The 20,591-nt window shown below is 45.2% G+C and overlaps 7 protein-coding genes and 1 non-coding gene across 8 annotated transcripts; 5 read left to right on the top strand and 3 right to left on the bottom strand.

Moving 5' to 3' along the window:
• Positions 1-900: 900 nt before the first annotated feature.
• On the top strand, positions 901-1,533 carry C8R40DRAFT_1118952 (uncharacterized protein; the record flags this gene model as incomplete). The annotated part of the gene is made up of 2 exons (XM_046228710.1): positions 901-1,336; positions 1,391-1,533. A coding segment is annotated over exon 1 (310 nt), but the record flags the coding sequence as incomplete, so codon positions are not given.
• A 426-nt stretch (positions 1,534-1,959) lies between these two features.
• Positions 1,960-2,611, top strand: C8R40DRAFT_1173981 (uncharacterized protein; the record flags this gene model as incomplete). The annotated part of the gene is made up of 3 exons (XM_046232106.1): positions 1,960-2,025; positions 2,088-2,528; positions 2,582-2,611. The coding sequence occupies 3 exons, from the start codon at positions 1,960-1,962 to the stop codon at positions 2,609-2,611; spliced, it is 537 nt and encodes a 178-aa protein (XP_046083335.1).
• Positions 2,612-2,720: 109 nt separating this feature from the next.
• Positions 2,721-3,119, bottom strand: C8R40DRAFT_1053297 (histone-fold-containing protein; the record flags this gene model as incomplete). The annotated part of the gene is made up of 3 exons (XM_046224837.1): positions 2,721-2,796; positions 2,856-3,006; positions 3,062-3,119. Coding segments are annotated over 3 exons (285 nt in total), but the record flags the coding sequence as incomplete, so codon positions are not given.
• Positions 3,120-5,612: 2,493 nt separating this feature from the next.
• C8R40DRAFT_1072006 (uncharacterized protein) lies at positions 5,613-6,687 on the top strand (the record flags this gene model as incomplete). The annotated part of the gene is made up of 5 exons (XM_046226414.1): positions 5,613-5,867; positions 5,946-6,083; positions 6,151-6,195; positions 6,272-6,509; positions 6,602-6,687. The coding sequence occupies 5 exons, from the start codon at positions 5,613-5,615 to the stop codon at positions 6,685-6,687; spliced, it is 762 nt and encodes a 253-aa protein (XP_046083333.1).
• Positions 6,688-7,107: 420 nt separating this feature from the next.
• Positions 7,108-8,028, bottom strand: C8R40DRAFT_1173977 (uncharacterized protein; the record flags this gene model as incomplete). The annotated part of the gene is made up of 5 exons (XM_046232105.1): positions 7,108-7,220; positions 7,303-7,540; positions 7,635-7,679; positions 7,745-7,885; positions 7,948-8,028. The coding sequence occupies 5 exons, from the start codon at positions 8,026-8,028 to the stop codon at positions 7,108-7,110; spliced, it is 618 nt and encodes a 205-aa protein (XP_046083332.1).
• Positions 8,029-11,598: 3,570 nt separating this feature from the next.
• On the bottom strand, positions 11,599-12,659 carry C8R40DRAFT_1173976 (uncharacterized protein; the record flags this gene model as incomplete). The annotated part of the gene is made up of 5 exons (XM_046232104.1): positions 11,599-11,711; positions 11,790-12,027; positions 12,095-12,157; positions 12,211-12,351; positions 12,432-12,659. 5 exons carry the CDS (start codon positions 12,657-12,659, stop codon positions 11,599-11,601), a joined length of 783 nt encoding a protein of 260 aa, XP_046083331.1.
• A 3,736-nt stretch (positions 12,660-16,395) lies between these two features.
• On the top strand, positions 16,396-18,381 carry C8R40DRAFT_1255787 (uncharacterized protein). Its single transcript, XM_046233762.1, has 4 exons — positions 16,396-16,577; positions 16,641-17,144; positions 17,195-17,630; positions 17,722-18,381. The coding sequence occupies exons 1-4, from the start codon at positions 16,515-16,517 to the stop codon at positions 18,105-18,107; spliced, it is 1,389 nt and encodes a 462-aa protein (XP_046083330.1). The 5' UTR covers positions 16,396-16,514; the 3' UTR covers positions 18,108-18,381.
• Positions 18,382-18,896: 515 nt separating this feature from the next.
• On the top strand, positions 18,897-19,003 carry C8R40DRAFT_t187. Its single transcript has one exon. It is a non-coding gene; the product is annotated as a tRNA-Ser (tRNA).
• The last annotated feature ends 1,588 nt before the right edge of the window (positions 19,004-20,591 follow it).

Genomic DNA, 20,591 nt, shown 5'->3' with positions numbered 1-20,591 from the left:
CAGGGACCTACCCTCCCTGGCGTATCCCTTCTCGGGAGCTTACACCCTCGAGCCCCAGTTGCATAAACTACCTACTCGATCCTATATTGACGTTCTAGCGAGTACAACTCCTACTACGCAATATCGTACGGTCCCGCACTCTTCCTGAACCTCCCTACGCATTAGGGACCTCCCTGGACCTCCTAGGAACCCCACAAGGGTCACCATCTCGTCGTTCCAACCACTACTAGGTCATTCCCGTCCTCGGTCGCGGTTCTCGTAGCTCCCTTCGAGCTCCAGCCTGCTCCTAGCACGCTACAACATAAACCTTCGCATACCAAAACCTACCCTAAGACCCATTTTGACCCAGGTCTTACAATGCCACCTCAGTTGCCATCCAGCATTCCTCCTGAGCTTTGTTATGCCTCAAAATTCTGGTTGAGGCATGCAATAGAGGGACTGCCTACCAAACCCAAGGAGCTTGATGCTGTGATTATAGAACTACTTGAATCCTGTGATATATCCTGGGTGTACATTCTAAACACACTTCAGTGTACAAATATCGCAGTTGAAGGAATCAAGCAGCTCACATCATATTATGCATGTGCTTCAGAAAATATCAAGGACTCTTTTATGGACAAGCTGGAACACTACAAAATGCGAATGAACCAGTTTCTCACAATTTTTGGAGACAATGAGTTCCAGAGCTCTGAAAATATAATTTCCACAAACTTCACCAAGTCCACACCACCCACACAGTGGACATGTACTACACATTACACCTATTCCAACCAAATTCCTGCATCCTATACTGAGCAGAATGATTGCCCTTATCTCATATCCTTGCCATTAGAGGGTTCTAGTGAGAAGCATCTCCAGCGGCTTTGCATTGAAGTCAAGTGCCATGACCAAGGCAAAAGGTTTACATGTATGTAATTAATTATCTACAAGGATTTACTATTCCAATTTATGGATTTAGCAGCTAGCAAGGAAGATGGGACATGGACATGGATTGAGCTTGCTATTTTACGAGAGAACAACGAGGGAAAACAAACAGAAGTTGATTTACAGGAGGCTTTTGGAGAGCAGTCAAGTGGTTTCATGGTTGAAAACACCCGATATAAAATCATCCACTTGCCATTGTCTAATTCGGTTCCTCAGATTTATTGTATCAACCTGCATTGGCCAGATCTCTTTGTCAAAGTCGGTGTCTTCCTGTTAACTACCATGACACAATTGCTGAGTAACATATTTTCTCTCAGGAAGCACGAGGGGGTGATGTGATTGCTCTCCACCCTAAGGCTAGGTGAATTCTTAGTGAGTCTGGATTAGACCTTGGTTATGCTAAAGCTTTGCACTAGGTTTCCGGGATGGACAAATTACATATGTGCAACTGAAATGCATATCGTACCTGAGCCTGAAGATAGTTGAAGACTAGGAACAATTTATATCCTCGAAGTTAAATGTACACTGGTTGGATGATTGTGTGCTTATGGCAGAGGAAGGAAATCCCTCTGGTGAGTATTGATAGGGGGGTGCTTTCCAATTCTGAAACTGCCGCTGCTGCGAACACTGTCCCATGATGTCATGACGAGGCCTTGTTGCGTACCTTCACAAGATGGCCCATTCAAACATCGCCATACGTGACTGAGGCTCCGCGTCCATGCAGACTTCCGTACCTTCCCATACGATTCCGTAAGTTACCGCCGCCGAACAGCTTGAAGTTGGCTGGAACGAGTCATTTATGCCCTCCATAACCTATCGAATTGCACGCGGACCCATGATTACTTATAAATTCAATGAGGAAAGCGAATCAGTTTCTGCGACTTTTTGACCCACCTTGTGTTCTTTTGCTGGTCAAAAGAAATTATCCCTCGCCGTATCTGATTTCTGCTTTCGACAAGTCCAGTCCCCCTTCGTTCTACTAAACACGAATTCACAGCTACCTCAGGCTTTCCGAGAAACTGAAAATCCCCTACCATGCGTGTTGTTACTATCTGGACTGTTCTTGCATTATGTGTTGTCGCGACTGTATATGCTGCACCTGTGAGTTATTGTAACCTAGTAGTAGTGACGAAATGAAAATTTGACGTATGCACCCCAACTAGGTTAATGAAACCCACCTCCAAGTGCCACAACGTCCGAGCTTGTCTCAAGCAAACTCAACCGGATCCACGATATCCTTTTCTTCCATCGGCTCCGGAGAATCCGATATATCGAGCAAGCGTGTTCAGGTACAAGTCAATGATGGAACAGAGAGTTATTCGGATGAAGTCTATGTACAAATCACAGTCGTCGTTAAAGCTGTAGCGAAGGCGTGGGGCGAGAAGGATTCTTTTGATCTGACAGTCGAATTCTACAAGCCTGCGAAGAAATCCGTCGAACGGCCCAGTTTCCCAATCGCTTTCCATCTCATTGGGGATATGACGGACTGTGAACCTGCAACAAACCTCAAATTTCCTTGTGTCGGCCAACTCGATAGTATGAATCCCCCGAAGGGTGTCGTCATGTCCCTCATTACGATGAAGAATTACGATACGCAAGAGCTGGTACGTGACTGTCGATGTTACAGAGGCTGATCCATATGCTCATCAACGGGTAGGACAAGATGAGGAAACGGCAAGGACAATAGCGTCCGGATGACAAAACCTACTATCTTTCGCGCGTATATTACTATATCGTTGTAAATCTAGTTGGAAGAGTTCCAGGTCAACGCGCGGATAGGAAGAAAGCAACACTCACTAAGCTCCAAAACCGTATAATGTACGACCTGATCGCTTCAAAGCATGTACAACATCCAGAGCAGACACGGTTTTACTTGTGATTTCTCGTCATCCAAAACATATTCACTGATGTGTATGCCTAGAGGAGCTTACCGATCTTCGTTTTCGGTATAAGCGACGGTATCACGGAGAACATCATCCATAAAGATCTTGAGGGCACCACGAGTCTCTTCGTAGATACGTCCAGAATTGCGCTTAACGCCTCCACGACGGGCGAGACGGCGGATAGTAGGTCTGTTGATTACTGGAGGATCAATGTCAATCATAGCGCATTGGATTCATTGGAAAATGCTACACACCAGTGATGCTGTGGCGAGAAATTTTACGGTGACGCTGAGTACCGCCCTGTCCGAGACCCTACAGAAGAGCTATTAACAAAATGGCATCGTACCGAGTGGGGGGTTTCACCTTTCCACCTTTTCCACCTTTTCCACCTTTTCCACCTTGTACATGTTCAGACATGTCGATAGAGTATTGAGGTACGTAGTAAAGTTGAACTTAGAGGGTGGGTCGTGGTTGTGGTTGATGAGAAAAAGAGTGGAGTGGTAATTTAGTTCAGAAAGGGCGCTCATGATAGATATCGATCAGGTTTTATCAGTCCCACTATGTACAGCATACTACTTCCCACTACCGCTCATAATTTCTAGAATATTTATGATAGGACCATGTCAGCCCATCGTGCAATTTCCCTCAAAGCAAAGTTCCTCTCCGACTCTATAATTCGAATCCAGGAAAATCATGCGGAGCGTTAGCGACTTCAAGATACGTTACCCTATCACCCATATCAACCCTCGTGCGTTCCCATAGAACTCATGGAATCCCGTCACATTTCAGCCTCTCTCGCAAGGATGAAAGTCGGGGGGACCGCAAAGAACGTACTTTTGAGTTCTACATCAGGAATATTCAAGGAACTTGGAGAGAACTATGGTGTATGAGGCAACAGGAGGCACGCGGCATCCAGCCAGCTTCGACTGTGGTCTGAATTTCTGTCTGTTACCATATGCATACTAGTCCCTAGATCCTACTTCAGAGCGGCACCAGGACAAGGAAGTAATGGGATATTGTGAATCGCGGTGTCCCGTTACGAGCTAGTATGCGATGATAGCGCCGGCTAATTCACCTCCATTCTGGTTCAAACCCAAGAATCGAGGAGATATCGGTATCCTACAAGAGCGTCGATTGATGTGGCAGGGAAAAGATTCCCAAGTGGAAAAGGTGGTCCAACAGCGAAACGCTATTCCAATGCAAATAGAAATAGCCGGCTGAATATCGGAATGCATTCCAACAGTCCTTTGCAGATGGCTGCAGGTACGCTGAAGGAAGGGGTTGCGTCCTGCTGCGTCTCCCGTTTGACACAAGAATTGTATCAATACCCTTCTGCGTTAGGACGCAATAGAATCAATTTATGTACCGCAAATCCTCCGCCTGAGATAAGGTTTGAATGGAATGAGATTCATGTACATTATACGTAGTCGAGAGATAAATGAGCAGTACAGTGAGTGAAAATAATGAAAGTAGTATTATCGTTTGTAAAGAATTCGGGCCAGTGTGAATTCAATGTAGCGGTCGCTCCGATCTCGCATTTCGAAAGCCACTTCGAAAGTATCATGCGCGCGAGTTCAGTGAACTGACGCGCTTCAGCTGGAAGGGTTTGAGGTCAAGGATGATTCAGACCACTGATTTGGCCCGGGCCGGAGTCGGACAATCGTCTTTACTTTCACCCTGACCACAATCAACTTGGTTTTATTTACGGCGCGTCTCGTTGTCTTATTCAGGTAATTTCGAGGATGCGGCGACATAAACGACGCGAATAATGGCGATTTTAGGAAACAGACGCTGTGACGCAGTGAGGAAACTCGTGCGATGGTGCAAGGTTGATAGCGATCCGGGGTAAGCTGGGAAGATTGAGGAAGATTGAAGACTGCCAATAAGTACGAGGTAAGTCATGTTCAGGTTTCTTCTCCGCTGAAGAGCGATGTCAAACAATGACCAACACTATTCGATTTGCAGTACGCTCAACGATGATGCTCGAGATTATACGAACTGCTCATGTGTGACTATAGGCAAAATTCGTACTTTCTCTCTCATCTTCTTTCCGTTAGTGAATCGGTATGGACTCGCGCCCTGCTCAGCCGAACAAGGCTTACAGACCCGATTTTCCAAGAAGATCTGCTGGCATTTATCAGTGAGCTGAATCGTTTCATGGCTGTTTGCATTGTATCCCAATCATATACCTGTGTTTTTTTCCTTGTCAGGTGTGATGGCTACCTCGCTTCGTACAGGCTTACCTGCGACAGGCTCGCATGGCTTGAATGTCATACAGAAAGAAGCCAGAAAGAAAGAAGCAGAAGAAGACTATAGGGATCTTTATCCCGAGTAAATCATTCAACAGGGTTGAGACAGCGGGATCGCTATCATTCGCTATCATTCCCAATCCGCCAAGGGATTCAGAATTTCCTCGCCTGTTATCTAGGAATGTGGACTCATTACGGGGGCCTAGGCCGGAATATCTTACATTGGATGGAGGCTTAGAGGGTGCCGGTTAGGTTTCAAATCAAAATCAAACGACAAGACATGATGTATGTTCCATTCAGTACCGAAAACTCGTCTCACTGACTTGAGATACAAGTGTTTCGTAGTCAGGAAAACTCAACCCTTCCCGCGATTATTTTCTTGGCGTCCCTTGACCAAGCTACCTGGAGTTCTTCCTCCTGCCGTCTGTACATCAGTATAAAAGTCCCCCGACGATCAATGTCCAGTTCCACAATTTGCCTGGTGCAAACACATACTCCCTCTTATTCGAGCTGGTCTCTGATTTCTAATCCTCTTCTTACCATAACAAACCTTCCGATGTCTCCTTCCTTCGTACCTTCCAAACTCCAGACTATTGCAGCTGTCGTGCTTATCCTTTCATCCTCGTTCTTTGGGGTTAACGCAGTTCCAATCGACGTATCTTCTGCGTCGACTTCAGACACGCCATCGCGACACAGTCATGTGGACTCAAGCGCGACGAATTCGAGCTCGCCATCGCGGCACAGTCATATGGATGCGCATGAGAACGTGAAGCGGGCTGATTTTCTTTTAGGGTATGCCTATGTTAACACGGTGAGCTATACTCTCAACATCGAATGAGGTTGCGTTTCTCATTGTTGGGTCGCTTCATGCTGGATTTCTTTTTTGTAGGATGTCGGCACAGATTTCAACGCAGCTACCCAATTCACCGCTGTTCATTTTGAAGAGGGACCTTTAGGCAATGTCGGAGAATATCTTAGTCCACGACCTTCGAGATCACATGAACTGAAATCTGGACATACGATGGAGGTAATACCTCCTAGTCCCCTCACAACGAAGATTTTCAATTGCTGATTATTCATCTTTCAATTGACAGTGTGTGGCATTTGCGAAGAAGGAATCGGTGATGAAATATGGACCGGTAAGTATTCGTCGTTTCGATCCACGATGATTTTGATTGTTCCTACTACACAATCATTAAACTGGATGTTATATAGATATTCGTCGAAGCCAATGCTGTCAATGATCAACAGAAGCTTGAGAAATATCTCGCCGACAAGAAGTTCAGTCCCAAATCCTCAGTCTTGATTGCCCACACCGTAGAGGCTGAACGAAAAGGAGAGCTGATCATGTATATCCCGGGGACTTTTATATCAACATTGGGATATGACCCTGCACGTCCCGCGCCTGCTGTTGACTCACTCGGCTTTTATGTGAATTGTCGACCTGTGGAAAGTGAGTTGGGATGATTTGTGTCGTCTTAGAATCTTAGACTGACTGTATTCTTTTTTCTTCTGATCAAGTGATGCTTTACCAGCCTTATAAAGAAATTTCTCAATGGGAGGAGCTTCAGCCTCGATTATGGGTAAACGGGATGACTACCATGAGTACGTTGAAGTACCCGGCACATTAGGGAGGTAGATTCAAGTTATTGTTGTCGAGTAGGAGGATAGCTAATTCACGCCGTGGCCTTGTTGTCGAAGACTAAAATCTTCTTGTGTGATCAATGAGTTTTTCGTCAATCTTCACTGTTCCTTTTGTTGACCTTCGAGTTGTACTCTATATGATTGTTACGTAGTCGTCATTCACGCTCTAGTTGCGTCCACCATCAACACTAGTCCCTGAGATCGTTCACCTCTGTCCATCCATCCTTTCACCTCCTCGAAGTTACTCGAAGTAGAAGGCCGAAGGTCTGACGTCCAGCACTAGGGGAACAACAGTATCGGATCCGAATCACATCCATCCATCCGATTAAATCCAATGCATAATAATTGCTCCAGGCTACGAGCAGCTACTAGTACACTCAATTCAGTACCCCCCTAAGAACCTCCATTCAGTGCCCCGCCGGGTACTTCAATGTACTCAAAGTAGTCAACCCCTTCGGCCAAAGCCGAGGCTGAAGTTCTTCCCATGCTGCAACCGCTCTAAACGGCTGGTGGGCCATCACTAAGTAGCAAATAACCAAAAAAACGTCAGCAATAGTCTATAAAATTCCATCGAAACGTCCGGAGGACTGTGTTGTGCTTACTTTGCACAGGGCGGCAATACACGTAGGTGCTGAGGTAGTTGAGCGCAGGCCGGGGGTGAGTGGGGTTGTATATTGAGGTGGAGATGAAGATCCCCGGGAGGAAGATCATTAGTTCTCCTTTGCGCTCGGTATCTGGGGTGTGGGCAATGAGGATGGAGGAACGGGTGGTGAATTTGTGCTCGGTGAGGTATTTTTCGAGGGTTTGTTGATTTTTGAGGGCTTCGGCATCGACGAATACCTAGTTTGACAACGAATGATAAACATGTCAGCGCAGAGTCGTTGTGGGGCTGGCAGTTGGAGAGAGAGAGAGAGGAATAATGTTTCAAACTCACCGGTCCATATTTCATGACCAAATCCTTCTTCGCCGTTGCGATACACTGTTTTGAAAGTGATGTTATTATCATCATCCATCATCATCAGAGAAGCGGGTTAAGTTCTTTACCTCCATCGTAGCTCCGGGTATCAATTCATGTACCTGTGCAGGTCTTGGACTAAGATATTTCCCAACGCTGCCTAATGGGCCCTCTTCGAAATGATGAGCGGCGGTGAACTGAGTGGCGGTGTTGTAGTCTGTGCCGATCTCCTGCAAAGGTTCATTCATTCATGTGTTATAAGGGGTAGGACCAAATTATGGGACCAGTGAACGGATGGGAGAATATCAGAATCAAGAAGAACCATGATGGATGGATGGATGGATGAGTGATGAGCGACTGCAGATGAAGGCATAAGGATTTTTTCTCACCGTATTCACGTAAGTGTACCCTAGAAGAAAATTTGCCTGTTTCGCGTTCTCGGGTGTGAACATACGGCTCCCCAGAGACTTGGTGCTCGAAGAATTCGTCGTGGGTAGGTCGATTGGGAGGGCGTTGGTTCCGAAGAATGATGTTAGAAATGAGGGGGAACGGGAAAAAGATAGCATAAAGAGGAAGAGGAGGAAGGTTGTAGCTTGAGTCATTTGGAACAAAGGTTGGAAAATGGATTTTTTTGTACGGGAGGAAGGGATAGAGTTAGAGACCAGCTCGAGTACTCAGTATACTATTGATAGGAGGGTGAGTTGCGCCAGGCAAGTTGGGAAAAACAAAGTGACCTCGTCCATGGCCTTTTATACTACAAGTACATACATATATACAGTCGTAATCAGAAAGCTCAAGGAAGGGGGACCAGGGAGGGGGCTGGAGGGGGAGCTGAGTGAGTTCGGTTCTGTTCTGTCATTGTATTGCTATTGCTGAGACGAGTAAGTTCTCGTTGATTGATATCCGAAGATCGTCACGGTCAGTTTGATTTTGAATTTTCAGGAGGATTACTACTACAACATATATCTCTTCAACTTTGAGCCCCCCTCTCCCCGGAGCTTTATATATGTACATACCGCCTTACTATACGGCTTGATAGTAACCCCGCGATGCGGCAAGGGAGCGAAAAGGAACATACACGGGCACAGAACATTTGCAGTACCATATGCAGTGACATGTGCAGTAGTCCTGCAGTGACATATGCAGTGACATGCAGTAGCACTGCAGTTACTCAAATATATATGTAAATAGATGATCCTCCACTGTACAAAATATATCCCATTCTATAAATGCTTTGTATGACAATAACAGGGAGTATAATGGCCTGTAGGGGCTGAATGGATATGTGAATATTTGATTGAAATTGGATAGTGATCTCATTATTCTGTCAAGTCTGATGCCAGGTTTCTTGGCATTGATTCTCAATGCAGGCTTTCTGTATCTTGTATCATTAAAATTTCAGCTTTGTAAGTAATATCCTCTTGTACTACAATATGATACCAGCTGGTGTTCACAAACCTGGTATAATTCCAAATTCCACCATCAATAATTTGGGTGGATTTTGAAAGCAGTGGATAAATGATGACAATTTGGCCAAGGAGAACTCCGAAAAGCAAAAAAGTATAACAATACACATACTGTCCTCTAGAATTTTCCAATCAAAGTATTTCTTATATCAAGTATCTCCTACAGTTTAAGTTGTTTTTGTAAGTCTTTGACCAGTGTTTATACATGGCCCTGTGACTCTTGGTTAGGTTCTTCAACCTAAATCTGGCAATACCATGAGATTGCAAGAATATTTCCATCATGCCTTTTATATGATGTTTCAGAACCATTGGCCAAAATCAGCAATGTAACTTCCTCCCCTTCATAATCTTAACTATCCACAAATGACCCAGAATAAACTCCACATTTCAGTGCCAACAGTGCTTAATTTGTGAGAATTAGGGGGATAGTAGCTTCACAATATTGGTGGCTCAATGATTTTCCAAAGGCCGTATTCAAAATACATGTAGTGCATAGAGACACTCAGAGCCTTGTGATTGAATGCAGGATTTCAGTCCCCAATAATTTCAATGCAAAGGTACAGAGCCCTATTGCCCACAGTGAGACTGCAAGTAAGTGCAGGAACAATGCAGGTGAATGCAGTAACAGTGTAGGTAAGGTGCAGGCTGATGCAGTCACAGTGCAGGTAAGGTGCAGATGTGTGCAGTTACAGTGCAGATGAGGTGCAGGTATGTGCAGTTACAGTGCAGTTGCATGCAGTCACAATGCAGATGTGTGCAGTTACAGTCCAGGCAAATGCATTCAAAAGGTAGGAGCATGCAGATGCATCTGTACATCCTAGATTTCTGTCTAAGAGACTGACTGCACTTCCCAGCACCGAAGTGGTTTCTAGAAATTGCTTTCAGTGCTTTGGCCAGACAGTGCTTGTTAGGGAAGTACTTCGTGCATAGGACCAGCGGACAGTTACATAAATGGTGTTATTATCTTATGCTGTGCAGTAGCAGATACATCATGCCAACAGCAATGTCGAGTCCCTTAGTTGCTTCAACACAGGTTTTGCAGATAATATGAATGGGTGAGTACAGTGAAGTGCTTGTGACATACATAACTAAGCATATAGGATTTACATACATCTGTAAACCAAGCAATATATCAACTCAATGTGCATAGACGTATCCTGAAATAGTTGAACATGCAGCAAAAATGAATTCAAAATAGCATAACATAATTAGACAAAATACATATAAATGCCGGCATTTATATGCCATAAGTGTGATGCAGGTGCATGCAGATACCATGCAGTGACTGTCACTGCAGGTGATACTGCAAATGCTAGTGGCCCAACATACACTGGACCTAGTATTAAGGCTCACTCTGGATTCTACATAGGATAGTACCTGATAGTAATATGTACAATGCATACTGAACATTGAATGATAACCGTCCCGCTATTAGCCCGCAGTATCGCTGTTGCGAGTTATAATTAGGAGTATGTAGTACATACACAGCAGGTGGGTGGGCAAAAAATACCGTAAAACATCCATTAAATAAGTAATCCACTCGGGCAAGTATTTTGTACATTTCGAGCAAGCAGGATTTGTTTTTCGGCTAGGATTTAGATTTAGTGGAAGCTCATTGAGTAGAAGCTCAACGGAGTCAAACTGGTGGGGGTTGGTTTCCGACTCAATTTAGCCAAAAATCCAGCTTTTGGAGATGCTGTTACGGTGAGCCACTGGGGACCGATATGGAGTAGTATTATTATTGAGTGGGATCAAGAGGTAACGAGTGGACGGACGGCTCGTGAATAAGGCCTCCGTGACGCACTGTTATTCCAAAATGACCTCCTCCCGAACACTATCCCGAGTCTCTTCACCCGTATAAAGAACTTGAAGTTGAACCACAGACACCGGAAAATGGGTATGGAATGAATGCGTTGAAGGCTTGAGGTTGATGCATGATCGGTTACCCAGATAGTTCTAGAACCGGTTTGCACTGGAACTGAATGCGAATCGAAAGTCGCTGAAGGTCACTTGGGGGGGGGGGGGGGGGGGGGGGTCGTGGGCGAAGCTGGGCTTGGACTGGGTCTGGAAAGGAGCGAGGCAGATACGAGGAGCGCAGCTAAGGCTGGGCTGGTTCTGCATGGAAGCTCTGGTGAGTAGATACATGTATAGGCTGTGATGGAAAGGCAGTGAAACTGGAAACTGGAAGTTCGAGAATCAAGTGTCTCGGACTGAAAGGATTGATAGGGAATGCGAAGGTGTGGATGGGGATCCGACTGACTTCCCCTGGTAGTGTGGAATGTCAATAAATATAGAACAGACGTACGGTACTACAGTATCGAGTTAGGGGTGTACATATATAGTGCTTCACTTAACGCTATCCTCAGTTCATTATAAGTACAACAGACGGACAAGAAGAACTTGAGTACCCGATTGTTGATTGAAGGTATCACTGCATTCATATGAATGGGGTACTACAAAATCCCTCCCTCTATCTACTAGTGCCCCGTCGGGTACTTCAGCGTACTCGAAGTAGTCAATCCCTTTGGCCAAAGCCAAGGCTGAAGCTCTTCCCATGGTGCGATCGCTGTAAACGCCTGGTGGGCCATCACTACCAAATGAAACCACTTGAGTTCGCAAAATAATAATCATTCTTACTCTCCAGATCTTTCATCCGGTTCAGACTTACTTTGCACAGGACGGCAATGCACGTAGATACCCAGGTCGCTGAGAGCAGGGAGTGGGTGAGTGGCGTTGTATGCTGTACTCGATAGGTAGTTTCCGGGGAGGAACATGATCAGTTCTCCCTTGCGGGAGGTATCCGGGGAGCGGGCGATGAGGATAGAGGAACGGGAAGTGAATTTGTGATCGGTGAGGTATTTTTCGAGGGTTTGTTGGTTTTTGAGGCTTTTGGCATCGACGAATACCTGGTGCAATCAAGTTGTTAGTGGTTATTTCGAAGATGGGATGGAAGAAACTCGAGGGAAGATTTACTGGTCTATATCTGATCAACAATTCCTTCTTCGCCGTTGCGATACACTGGGGATTTTGAAAGTACTACATGTTTATCATTATCAGCATCATCATTTGCTTTTCTCTCTCTCTCTTACCTCCATCGTAGCTCCAGGTTTTAATTCATGTATCTGAGCAGGTCTCGGACTCAGATATTTCCCGATGGTTCCTAGGGCCCCAACTTCGAAATGGTGCGCGGGGGTAAATTGGGTGGCGATGTTGTAGTCTGTGCCAACCTCCTGGAAAGGATAATTGATGATGAGCGAACTGTGTAAATGAACATATGAGAGAAAAAAAACCAAAAAGATTGAGTTCGCACCGTGTTCTCATAAGTGTACCCTAGAAGAAAATTTGCCTGTTTCGCGTTCTCGGGTGTGAGCGTACGGATACCCAGTGACTCGGGGCTCGAAGACGAAGAGGAATTCGATGGGGATAGGTCGATTGGGAGGGCGTTGGCGAGGAAGAAGGAAAGAGATGATAGTATGAGGAGGCAGAGGAGCTTATGGGGAGTTGTTGTTGTTGTTGGAGCGTGAGTTGTGCGGAACATTGCAGGTACAATAGGAAGGGGTTGATAGACTAGGGTAGGGTAGAAAGTTAGAGACTAGCTCAAGCACTGAGTAGTAGTATAGGAGGAGGAGGGAGGGGTGAATCGAATTTGCGCCAGGCAAAGTTGGGAAAACCAAGGTGAGGCTCGTCATATGGGCTTTTATAGTAGGTCATTATCAGACCGGAGAAAGTGGACCAAGGGCGGGGGCGGGGGAGGCTGAATTGTATTACATAGGTATTACTGAGACGAGTGTTTTCCGTTGATTGATAACCAAAGTATCGTTGCTTTGAATTTGATGTACTGTATTATCATATACTTATCATGTACATATCAACAAAAATGATTTGTGTTAGACCGCGTTAAAGGTTAGGTGATCATCAGGTGCTTACTCTGGATTCCAGGATAGTACCATGAACAATGAAATGATAACCGTATCGTCTTATGTGATTAGTAGTTGATGATTGGTAAGGAACGTGAATTTGTGTCCACTTGGACCCCCCTCCGCCAAGTTGACCTCCCACCCAGGCACTCTCTGTTACGAGTCTCTCTTCAGCAGTACGACGATGAACTTGAACGCAGACCAGACAGACCCGAAAATAGGTTGGGAATGGGTTGAAGGGTTGAAGTCGAAGTCGAGAGGTCGAGAGTACTTACCCTTCGTGGGGGGTCGTGGGGAGAGGTTGGAAGACTAGAACGGGGGCAATTAAAGAAGATAGGTACACCTGCTCAGCCACTTCTACATTGAAGAGTTCTAGTGTGGTACATATGTAGGCCTGTACTAGAAAGGCAGTTGAACTGGACAAGGAAACAAGAAACGGATCAAGTGCCGGGCGCACCGAGTCACTGATCGATACTCTCTTCACCTGTATAATGACCTTGAACCATACCACACACATCCGAAAATGGGTTGGGATTCGGGAATGCTGGATGGGTTGATGAGCGTTCGGGAGTCGAAAGAGTGCTTACTTCAAGGTTCTTGGGGAAGCTGGACTTGGACTTGGATTGAGTGGAGGAAAGTAGCGGGGCAGGTAAGAAGAGCGGAGAGATAAGATATCATGCGTTGAAACTCTATTGTGGTACCGTAAAATGGGAAGAAAGGGAGTGAAACTCGAGACTTCGAGAATCAAGTGTCTTGAACTTTTGAAGGATTGACCAGGATTGAGAAGGGAATAGAGGAATGAATAAAGGAATGCGAAAGATTTGAATCCGACTGCCAATGCCCTCGGGAGTTTGGGGTTTTGATATGTGGATTGCGATTGCAAAGACGTATAGAAATACTAATTATTACCGCTATTTGGGAGTTGAGTACGTCTCTTTCTCCTCCCTCTTTCCGGTTAATCACTGAGCACTTCATGCCAGTGACTCAGTCAACAACTCCTCATTGAGATCAGTCAGTGGTCGGCCAGCCAATCCGGAGTCTTCGAGGACGAGGACGTCCTATTCTCTTTATCTCTCTTTGTCCTCCTCCCAAAAACTGTCCCGAGAGGTCCCGAGTCTCTTCACCCGTAAAACGAACTTGAATTTGAACTACCCACACCCGAGGATGGATTGGGAATGCGAGATTGGAGTAGAGAGTGGCTGAGGGTAACTTACTTGGATTGTAACTTCAGGTTACTTGGGGTGTTGTGGAAGGCAGGAAGGCTGGAAGCAGGGGAGCAATTACGAATGTAACTAAGAATCAGCCCCTCAGCGATTCATTGCGTTCATGCGTTGAAGTTTTAGTGCGGTACATATATAGGCCGTAATAGAAAGGCAGTGAAACGCAAGACTTCGAGAATCGAGAATCAGGTGTCTCGAACTCTCGGAAGAATTGATAGGGAATGCGAAGGTTGGAGAATGCGAAGGTGTGGATGGGATTTAACTGATTTCCTTCATAATCTTGATATGCGGAACGCAAAGACGTAGTAGGACATCGGAGGAGGGTGTGGGTGTGGTGGATTCCGACTAACAGCGGTGATGCCGACGGAGGGGAAAGCATCAATCAAACTTGTTTCTCGTTTATTGCTGTTTTCACAAAAGTTGGCGCCTCGGTCACACGCTTTACTTTTTGGCTTCAAAATGATATCGAACGAAAACATTGATATCTCACTCGTTCCTCGACCGATTACTGTAAAATTTAGTGCGTTGACAAGCTGTAGTATGCGCTCAGAGCGCCCCATGGTTATTTCTTCCAAAATATATAATTTTACAAATCTCAGCTATCAAATGGTGCCAAATGAAAACAAAGATATCTTGCTCAATTTTCCACCAATGACTGTAATTTTTAGTGCCTTGACAAGCTGTAAGGCATCCTTAGAACGCCCCATAGTTGTAGTATGTGGTAGAGCGAAATCAATTTGAAGCTGTTTGTTACTGCTTGTCCTATCCTTTGCGCTGCCTTCTTGACGTTACACCCCATCTCACTGCAGTATGACTCGCGGAAAGCCTCTATCTAAAGACCTTCGCCACACAATCATCAACCTTCGTCGCAATTGTGTGTCTCTTGATGAGATTGTTACAAAATCAGCATGCAAACGTCGGACACTGCAACGCATCCTGTCTCAACACCGGAAACGCATCCAAGGCACTCTACTTCTTACCACTGACCTTCGAGGGAGAAAACGGAAGATTAGCATCGAGGATATGAAGGTATGTTGTTCTTTTGCTTGTGTATAGAAGCAATACTAATGGAAGGACCAGCTTATTCACGGGTTACTTGCACACACACCGGACATGTACCTTGATGAATTGAAGCAACAGTTAGAGGAGCGACGAGGTACACAGGTTAGCATTACAACAATATGGAGGACACTTAGGCAAACTGGATACAAGCTCAAGAAGGTACGATATCTTGTCCTCGATTGACATTCTCGTCATTTATCCGTATATCACAGATTACTCGTGTTGCAATTGAACAAGATGAATTCAAACGAGCACAGTTCAAATTAACATATTCACACTTATATCAGGCTGCGCAACTTGTCTTTGTGGATGAAAGCTCATTTGATAGACGGACACCATACAGATGAGTACGTGCTGGTGTTGCCTGACTTTCGGATGGAGAGACTCTGGAAAAAGACATTAGCAGTCTAGCGGCAGCGGTATCATCAATCTCAGCACCTAAATTGCTGTGACATGCATCGTAAGCTGGTCTGCCTCTGTGGTAAGGTTTTGGAGTGGGGCGAGGTGGTCGAAGGGGAGCATCGGGAGTGAGTGATTCATCACTGCTCAGTTGATCCTCTTCTATTTCCTGAGTTGATTTTTTGTTCTTGCGGCTTCCAGACTGCCTTCTTTTAGCATTCTTCTTATTGCCCATTGAGACAATGAAAAGAGAAACAGCAAGGAATGAGTCGCCTGATAGTTCAGGGTCATTTTCCGGCCATATGTGACATTCCTCAACTTCTACTGCCTGGGTCACACCATTCAAGATAGGACTATGGGGCGCTCTGAGGATACCTTACAGCTTGTCAACGCACTAAAAATTACAGTCATTGGTGGAGGATTGAGCAAGATATCTGTGTTTTCATTTGACACCATTTGATAGCTGAGATTTGTAAAATTATATATTTTGGAAGAAATAACCATGGGGCGCTCTGAGCGTATACTACAGCTTGTCAACGCACTAAATTTTACAGTAATCGGTCGAGGAACGAGTGAGATATCAATGTTTTCGTTCGGTATCATTTTGAAGCCAAAAAGCAAAGCGTGTGACCGAGGCGCCAACTTTTGTGAAAACAGCAATAATATCACATTACATAACTTCCGTGCCTGTGTTATTTTTTCTTTCTCTCTTCTCCCCCCTCACTCGCGCTGGTCGCTGGCCTGACTGTGTCAAGGCCCTCGATACCTCCTGGAGAGGTTTTCATTATTTCTATCATGTCTGCGTTCGTTAATCTGGAAGAGTACATGTACGACTCTCAAGATCGGATTGGCGTTATCGTGCGTCTACACCTCTCACCCTCCTACAGCAATACTAACAACACACACACTCTGACTCTGCAGTGTATCTCCATCTCAGGCCTCATCTCCCTCATCTCCATCCTCTCCTTATTCGTATTCCGACCACTGAAATCCACAACATACGCACGCACTCATCTGTTCGGGTATCTCACATCGCTCTTGGTGGGGAATGCCATGATTGCGGCTGCGACGGTAATGTCGTTTGATTGGATAGCGCACGGAGGGGTGCAGGTGGGGGGTGTGTGTACTGCCCAAGGTGCATTGAAACAAGCAGGACACCTCGCTACTGCATTATGGTCTTTTATCATCGCCCTGCACCTGTTTAATATCCTCTTCCTCCGTTCCCCTGCGAGTATGAGGTGGTTTTGGGTTGCGACGGTTCTTGGGTGGGGGGTTGTGGCGGGGATTGTGGTGATTGGGCCGATGGTTATAGAGGTGAGGGAGGGAAGGGGGAGGTATTTTGGTATCATGGGTACTGGGAATCGGGCGCAGTGTTGGATTACGGATGGGTATAGGGATGAACAGGTTTTTTTGGAGTATTTTTTGGTGCGGTCCCCGGTCCATATCTCGTCTGTTCTTCCTAATGTTCAGTATAGGAATTACTCTCTGCCGCTCTTTCATGTATTCTATTCACCTTTGTCCTCCTCCGCGTTAGGGGAAACCTTATCCTCGTCAACGTCCCCGACGACCATACCCACAGCAGCTCCGCCAAATCCCTCGACGACGACCACAAAGTCCCCGACCCCGACAACGACAACGACAACGACAACGACAGCGACACCACAAAATCCATCAAGTCCACAAGCAAATGGCGATTCCAACACGTCCCCAGCTCCGACAGCTGGCAACTCGTCTTCAGCCGCGACTTAATCGACACAGCCATGCTGCGTTTCGCCGGCCGCATGGTCTGGTTCCCTATTTCCTACACCCTCCTCCTTCTCCCATCGGGGATCGCCGGTCTCAGCGCCGCAAGAGGCCATCCAGTGTCGCCTGGCGCAGAGGTGTTTGTGGGGGTCACGTATAATTTAATCGGTGGGTTCTCGTCTTCCCTTGTATCCGTCTCATCGTGGGTGGGTTTGAAACAAAACACTAAAATTCCAAAATGTTTTTTTATGTATTATAGGTCTAACGACGGTTCTCCTCCTCCATACCACGCGGCATTTGTACCCCTCGTCCGCGGATCTGAGCAACATCCCGGGGTTCGAGACGAAGAGGAGTAATCATGCGTTTGTGCGGTTGATGGAGACTGGGGGCGTGACGCCGTTTGATTTGTGTAGCGTGCGTGGGGGTGGGGGTGGGCGACGCGGAAGTGGGGTAAGTTGTGGGAGTGAGTTCAGTGGAGGAGGGGAAGGCGACCCCACTCAGTGGTCGGATATTACTAGTTCTTTGACGAGGCAACAGAGTTCTTCCAGCACCTCCACTACCTCAACCACCTCGAGTACCGCCTCGTGGTCTTCACAGACCCCGCTGATTCCGAGACCGGAGGAGACGTATCGGGTGCGTCGGTGACCTTGGGGGATTTAGGTAGTTCTGGTTTTTAGGCAGTGTTGTGTAGTGTGGATGGGATAGAGGGAGTGGAGATGGGAGTAGAGGGAGTGGAGATGGGAGTAGAGGGAGTGAAGGGGGGAGAGGACGGGGAAGGGGGGTTGAATGTATTTATTTCAGTTCATGTTGTTACTTTCAATCGAGGAGTGTTTTTATCATTATTAGCAGTGTTGGTGGGTTCACAGGAAAGACATGAACCTTGGTTACAACACCGGTTACAACACTAGAAAACTAGAAAACTAGAATATGTAAGTAATCCAGAAACTCCTGTCATAAAGTTTCCGTTCATCGTGGTAAGTTGATAAAGACTACTCAAAGAGAGTCAGTGAACTGCGATTAGTGAGGCTCTTGAAAAGGATGTCGATATCGAGGATAGGGATAGAGAGATACTAACAGAGAAAGTGTGTAGTATCCCAAGTGTTAGTATATATTGGGAATACACAGGGAAATTATTCAATAATCTATTTGAGGAAATCACTCAATACCACATTCACAATGAAAGAATCAGAATCCACTTCCTCCACCACTTCCCATTCCCCTTTAATTAACAGCATCTTCAGCCCTTTCAGCTGGTCCATGGGTCACTCTATTCCATTCCTATCATGGTTTCTTCCCCCTCTCTCTCCGACCACCTCCTCGGTCCAACAATATCAATGTCATAATAAATATCTCAGCCACTCTCAGTCGAAAGAGTGCGACTGAAAGAAACTAGATGAACCGTTTAAATATGTACATACCGTAAGTAAGGAAGCCGGCGCTATAGCCAAGTGGTTACGGCGACAGATTAGAATAAGGCGATCTTGGAGCACATTATCATCTGTTCCTCTTTGAGGGCGCAGGTTCAAATCCTGCTGGCGTCGTTTGGGAGTTCAATATCCTCCATTTTTTGTATTTTTCTGACTCTCAAAGGGGTCCTTCCTTCCTGTTGGTGTTTTTTGGAGTATTATTTCGTAGGTACCCGAGGGGTTTTATTGCATTAATTGTTATTAATGATTAGGATGGATCTAGGTCTGGCCATTGAGTACAAAGCAGTTCCTTTTTGGGAATGAAACAAGATTTTGTGCTATACCCACCTCAAAATCATATTGCCCCAAGCAAATATCCACCCTAGGCAAAACTAAATGTCCTCTCAAGGTCTTTCAACCCCTTTCCCACCTCCCTCTCACCTTCCTCTCACCTCCCTCACTCCACTTCCTTGTCCTTCATATCACTCTACGTATAGATACTTGACCTCTAAGAACCTGGGAAGAGTGCTCTCCCCAGTTGATCAACATTTTAGGAGAGCTTTCAGTGCTGGACAGTGCTCTCCAACCAGTATCCTTGCTCTGGAAAACATCCAGGTTTTGCAGATGTTGAAGGTGCTTTAAAGGTTGCTACTTATATATCAGTTATTCATATTGAGCATAAGTGGTTCACTCCACCATACAATATTTTTTTATTCCAATTATTCACCACCATCAAATTAATGAGATTATGCTAGATTTAATTATGAATTTCTAAAGTTTAGTTTATACACAGTTCAATGTTTGTATATACATTTATACATTTGTAACAATTACCTACATCTTGTGCACTCAGTACTATATACATGACAATAAAATTATTTGTCCACTTTCTAACTGATTCAAGTAGGTAGGTTCAAACTTCAAAAGTTACTACTTACAACACATTCATTCATTGAGACATAGTTCCTTACATTCCATAGAACAATATTTGTATAGAACACTATCTATTCAGCAACAACTACAACTAATTGCTGGAATTATGCCACATGTAAATGTAGATTCTTTAAATTTAGAGGTGCATACACAGTGTTTGAATGTTTGTATATGTGTGTTGCAATAAAATCATGAGTGCACTGTTTGATTCAGTAGTCTGAATTAAGAGATCCTTTCATGTCACATACTGTTGTCAAGGCCCATAGTTGTTGCCTATCATATATAATCACTGAGGATCAAACAATCAATGAATAACTAAAAGGTTGTAAAGACTACCTCAACATACCTAAACAATTACTGTTCTCCCATTATTGCGACTAAGCAAAATAGCCTGCTCATTATAAACGTAAGATTGTAAGGGTAAAGTAGGTGAATACAATGCTTCTAGGGTGCATATAATTCATGATATTGACTAGGATGTGGCCTCAATAATTTGTTACAATGCAGTTGATCATCAATAAACTCTTTCAAAAGTATTTACTGAAGTTGACTACTTTGCTAGGTAAGTGATCCGTGCAAGTTCGTGCATAGTTCCGGCAAATGCTGATAGCCCGGCAGTAAATATGTATGTAGCAATCATGTCATTTTAGTCATACATCCCTGTTGGGCTATTCACTTATTAATTGATAATAGATGCTGTATCTACTTGCGGCGCACCCTATGCACACATAGTTCAAGTACATTAGACACCACTACAAGGTGCGGTCTCTGATAGTACAGAATGGGTACA

Source organism: Lentinula edodes (genome assembly GCF_021015755.1).
Source record: "Lentinula edodes strain Le(Bin) 0899 ss11 chromosome Unknown C8R40scaffold_33, whole genome shotgun sequence".
Lineage (NCBI taxonomy): Eukaryota > Fungi > Basidiomycota > Agaricomycetes > Agaricales > Omphalotaceae > Lentinula > Lentinula edodes.
Note: the sequence above shows the minus strand (reverse complement) of the source record. Positions and strands in the feature narration are given on the sequence as shown.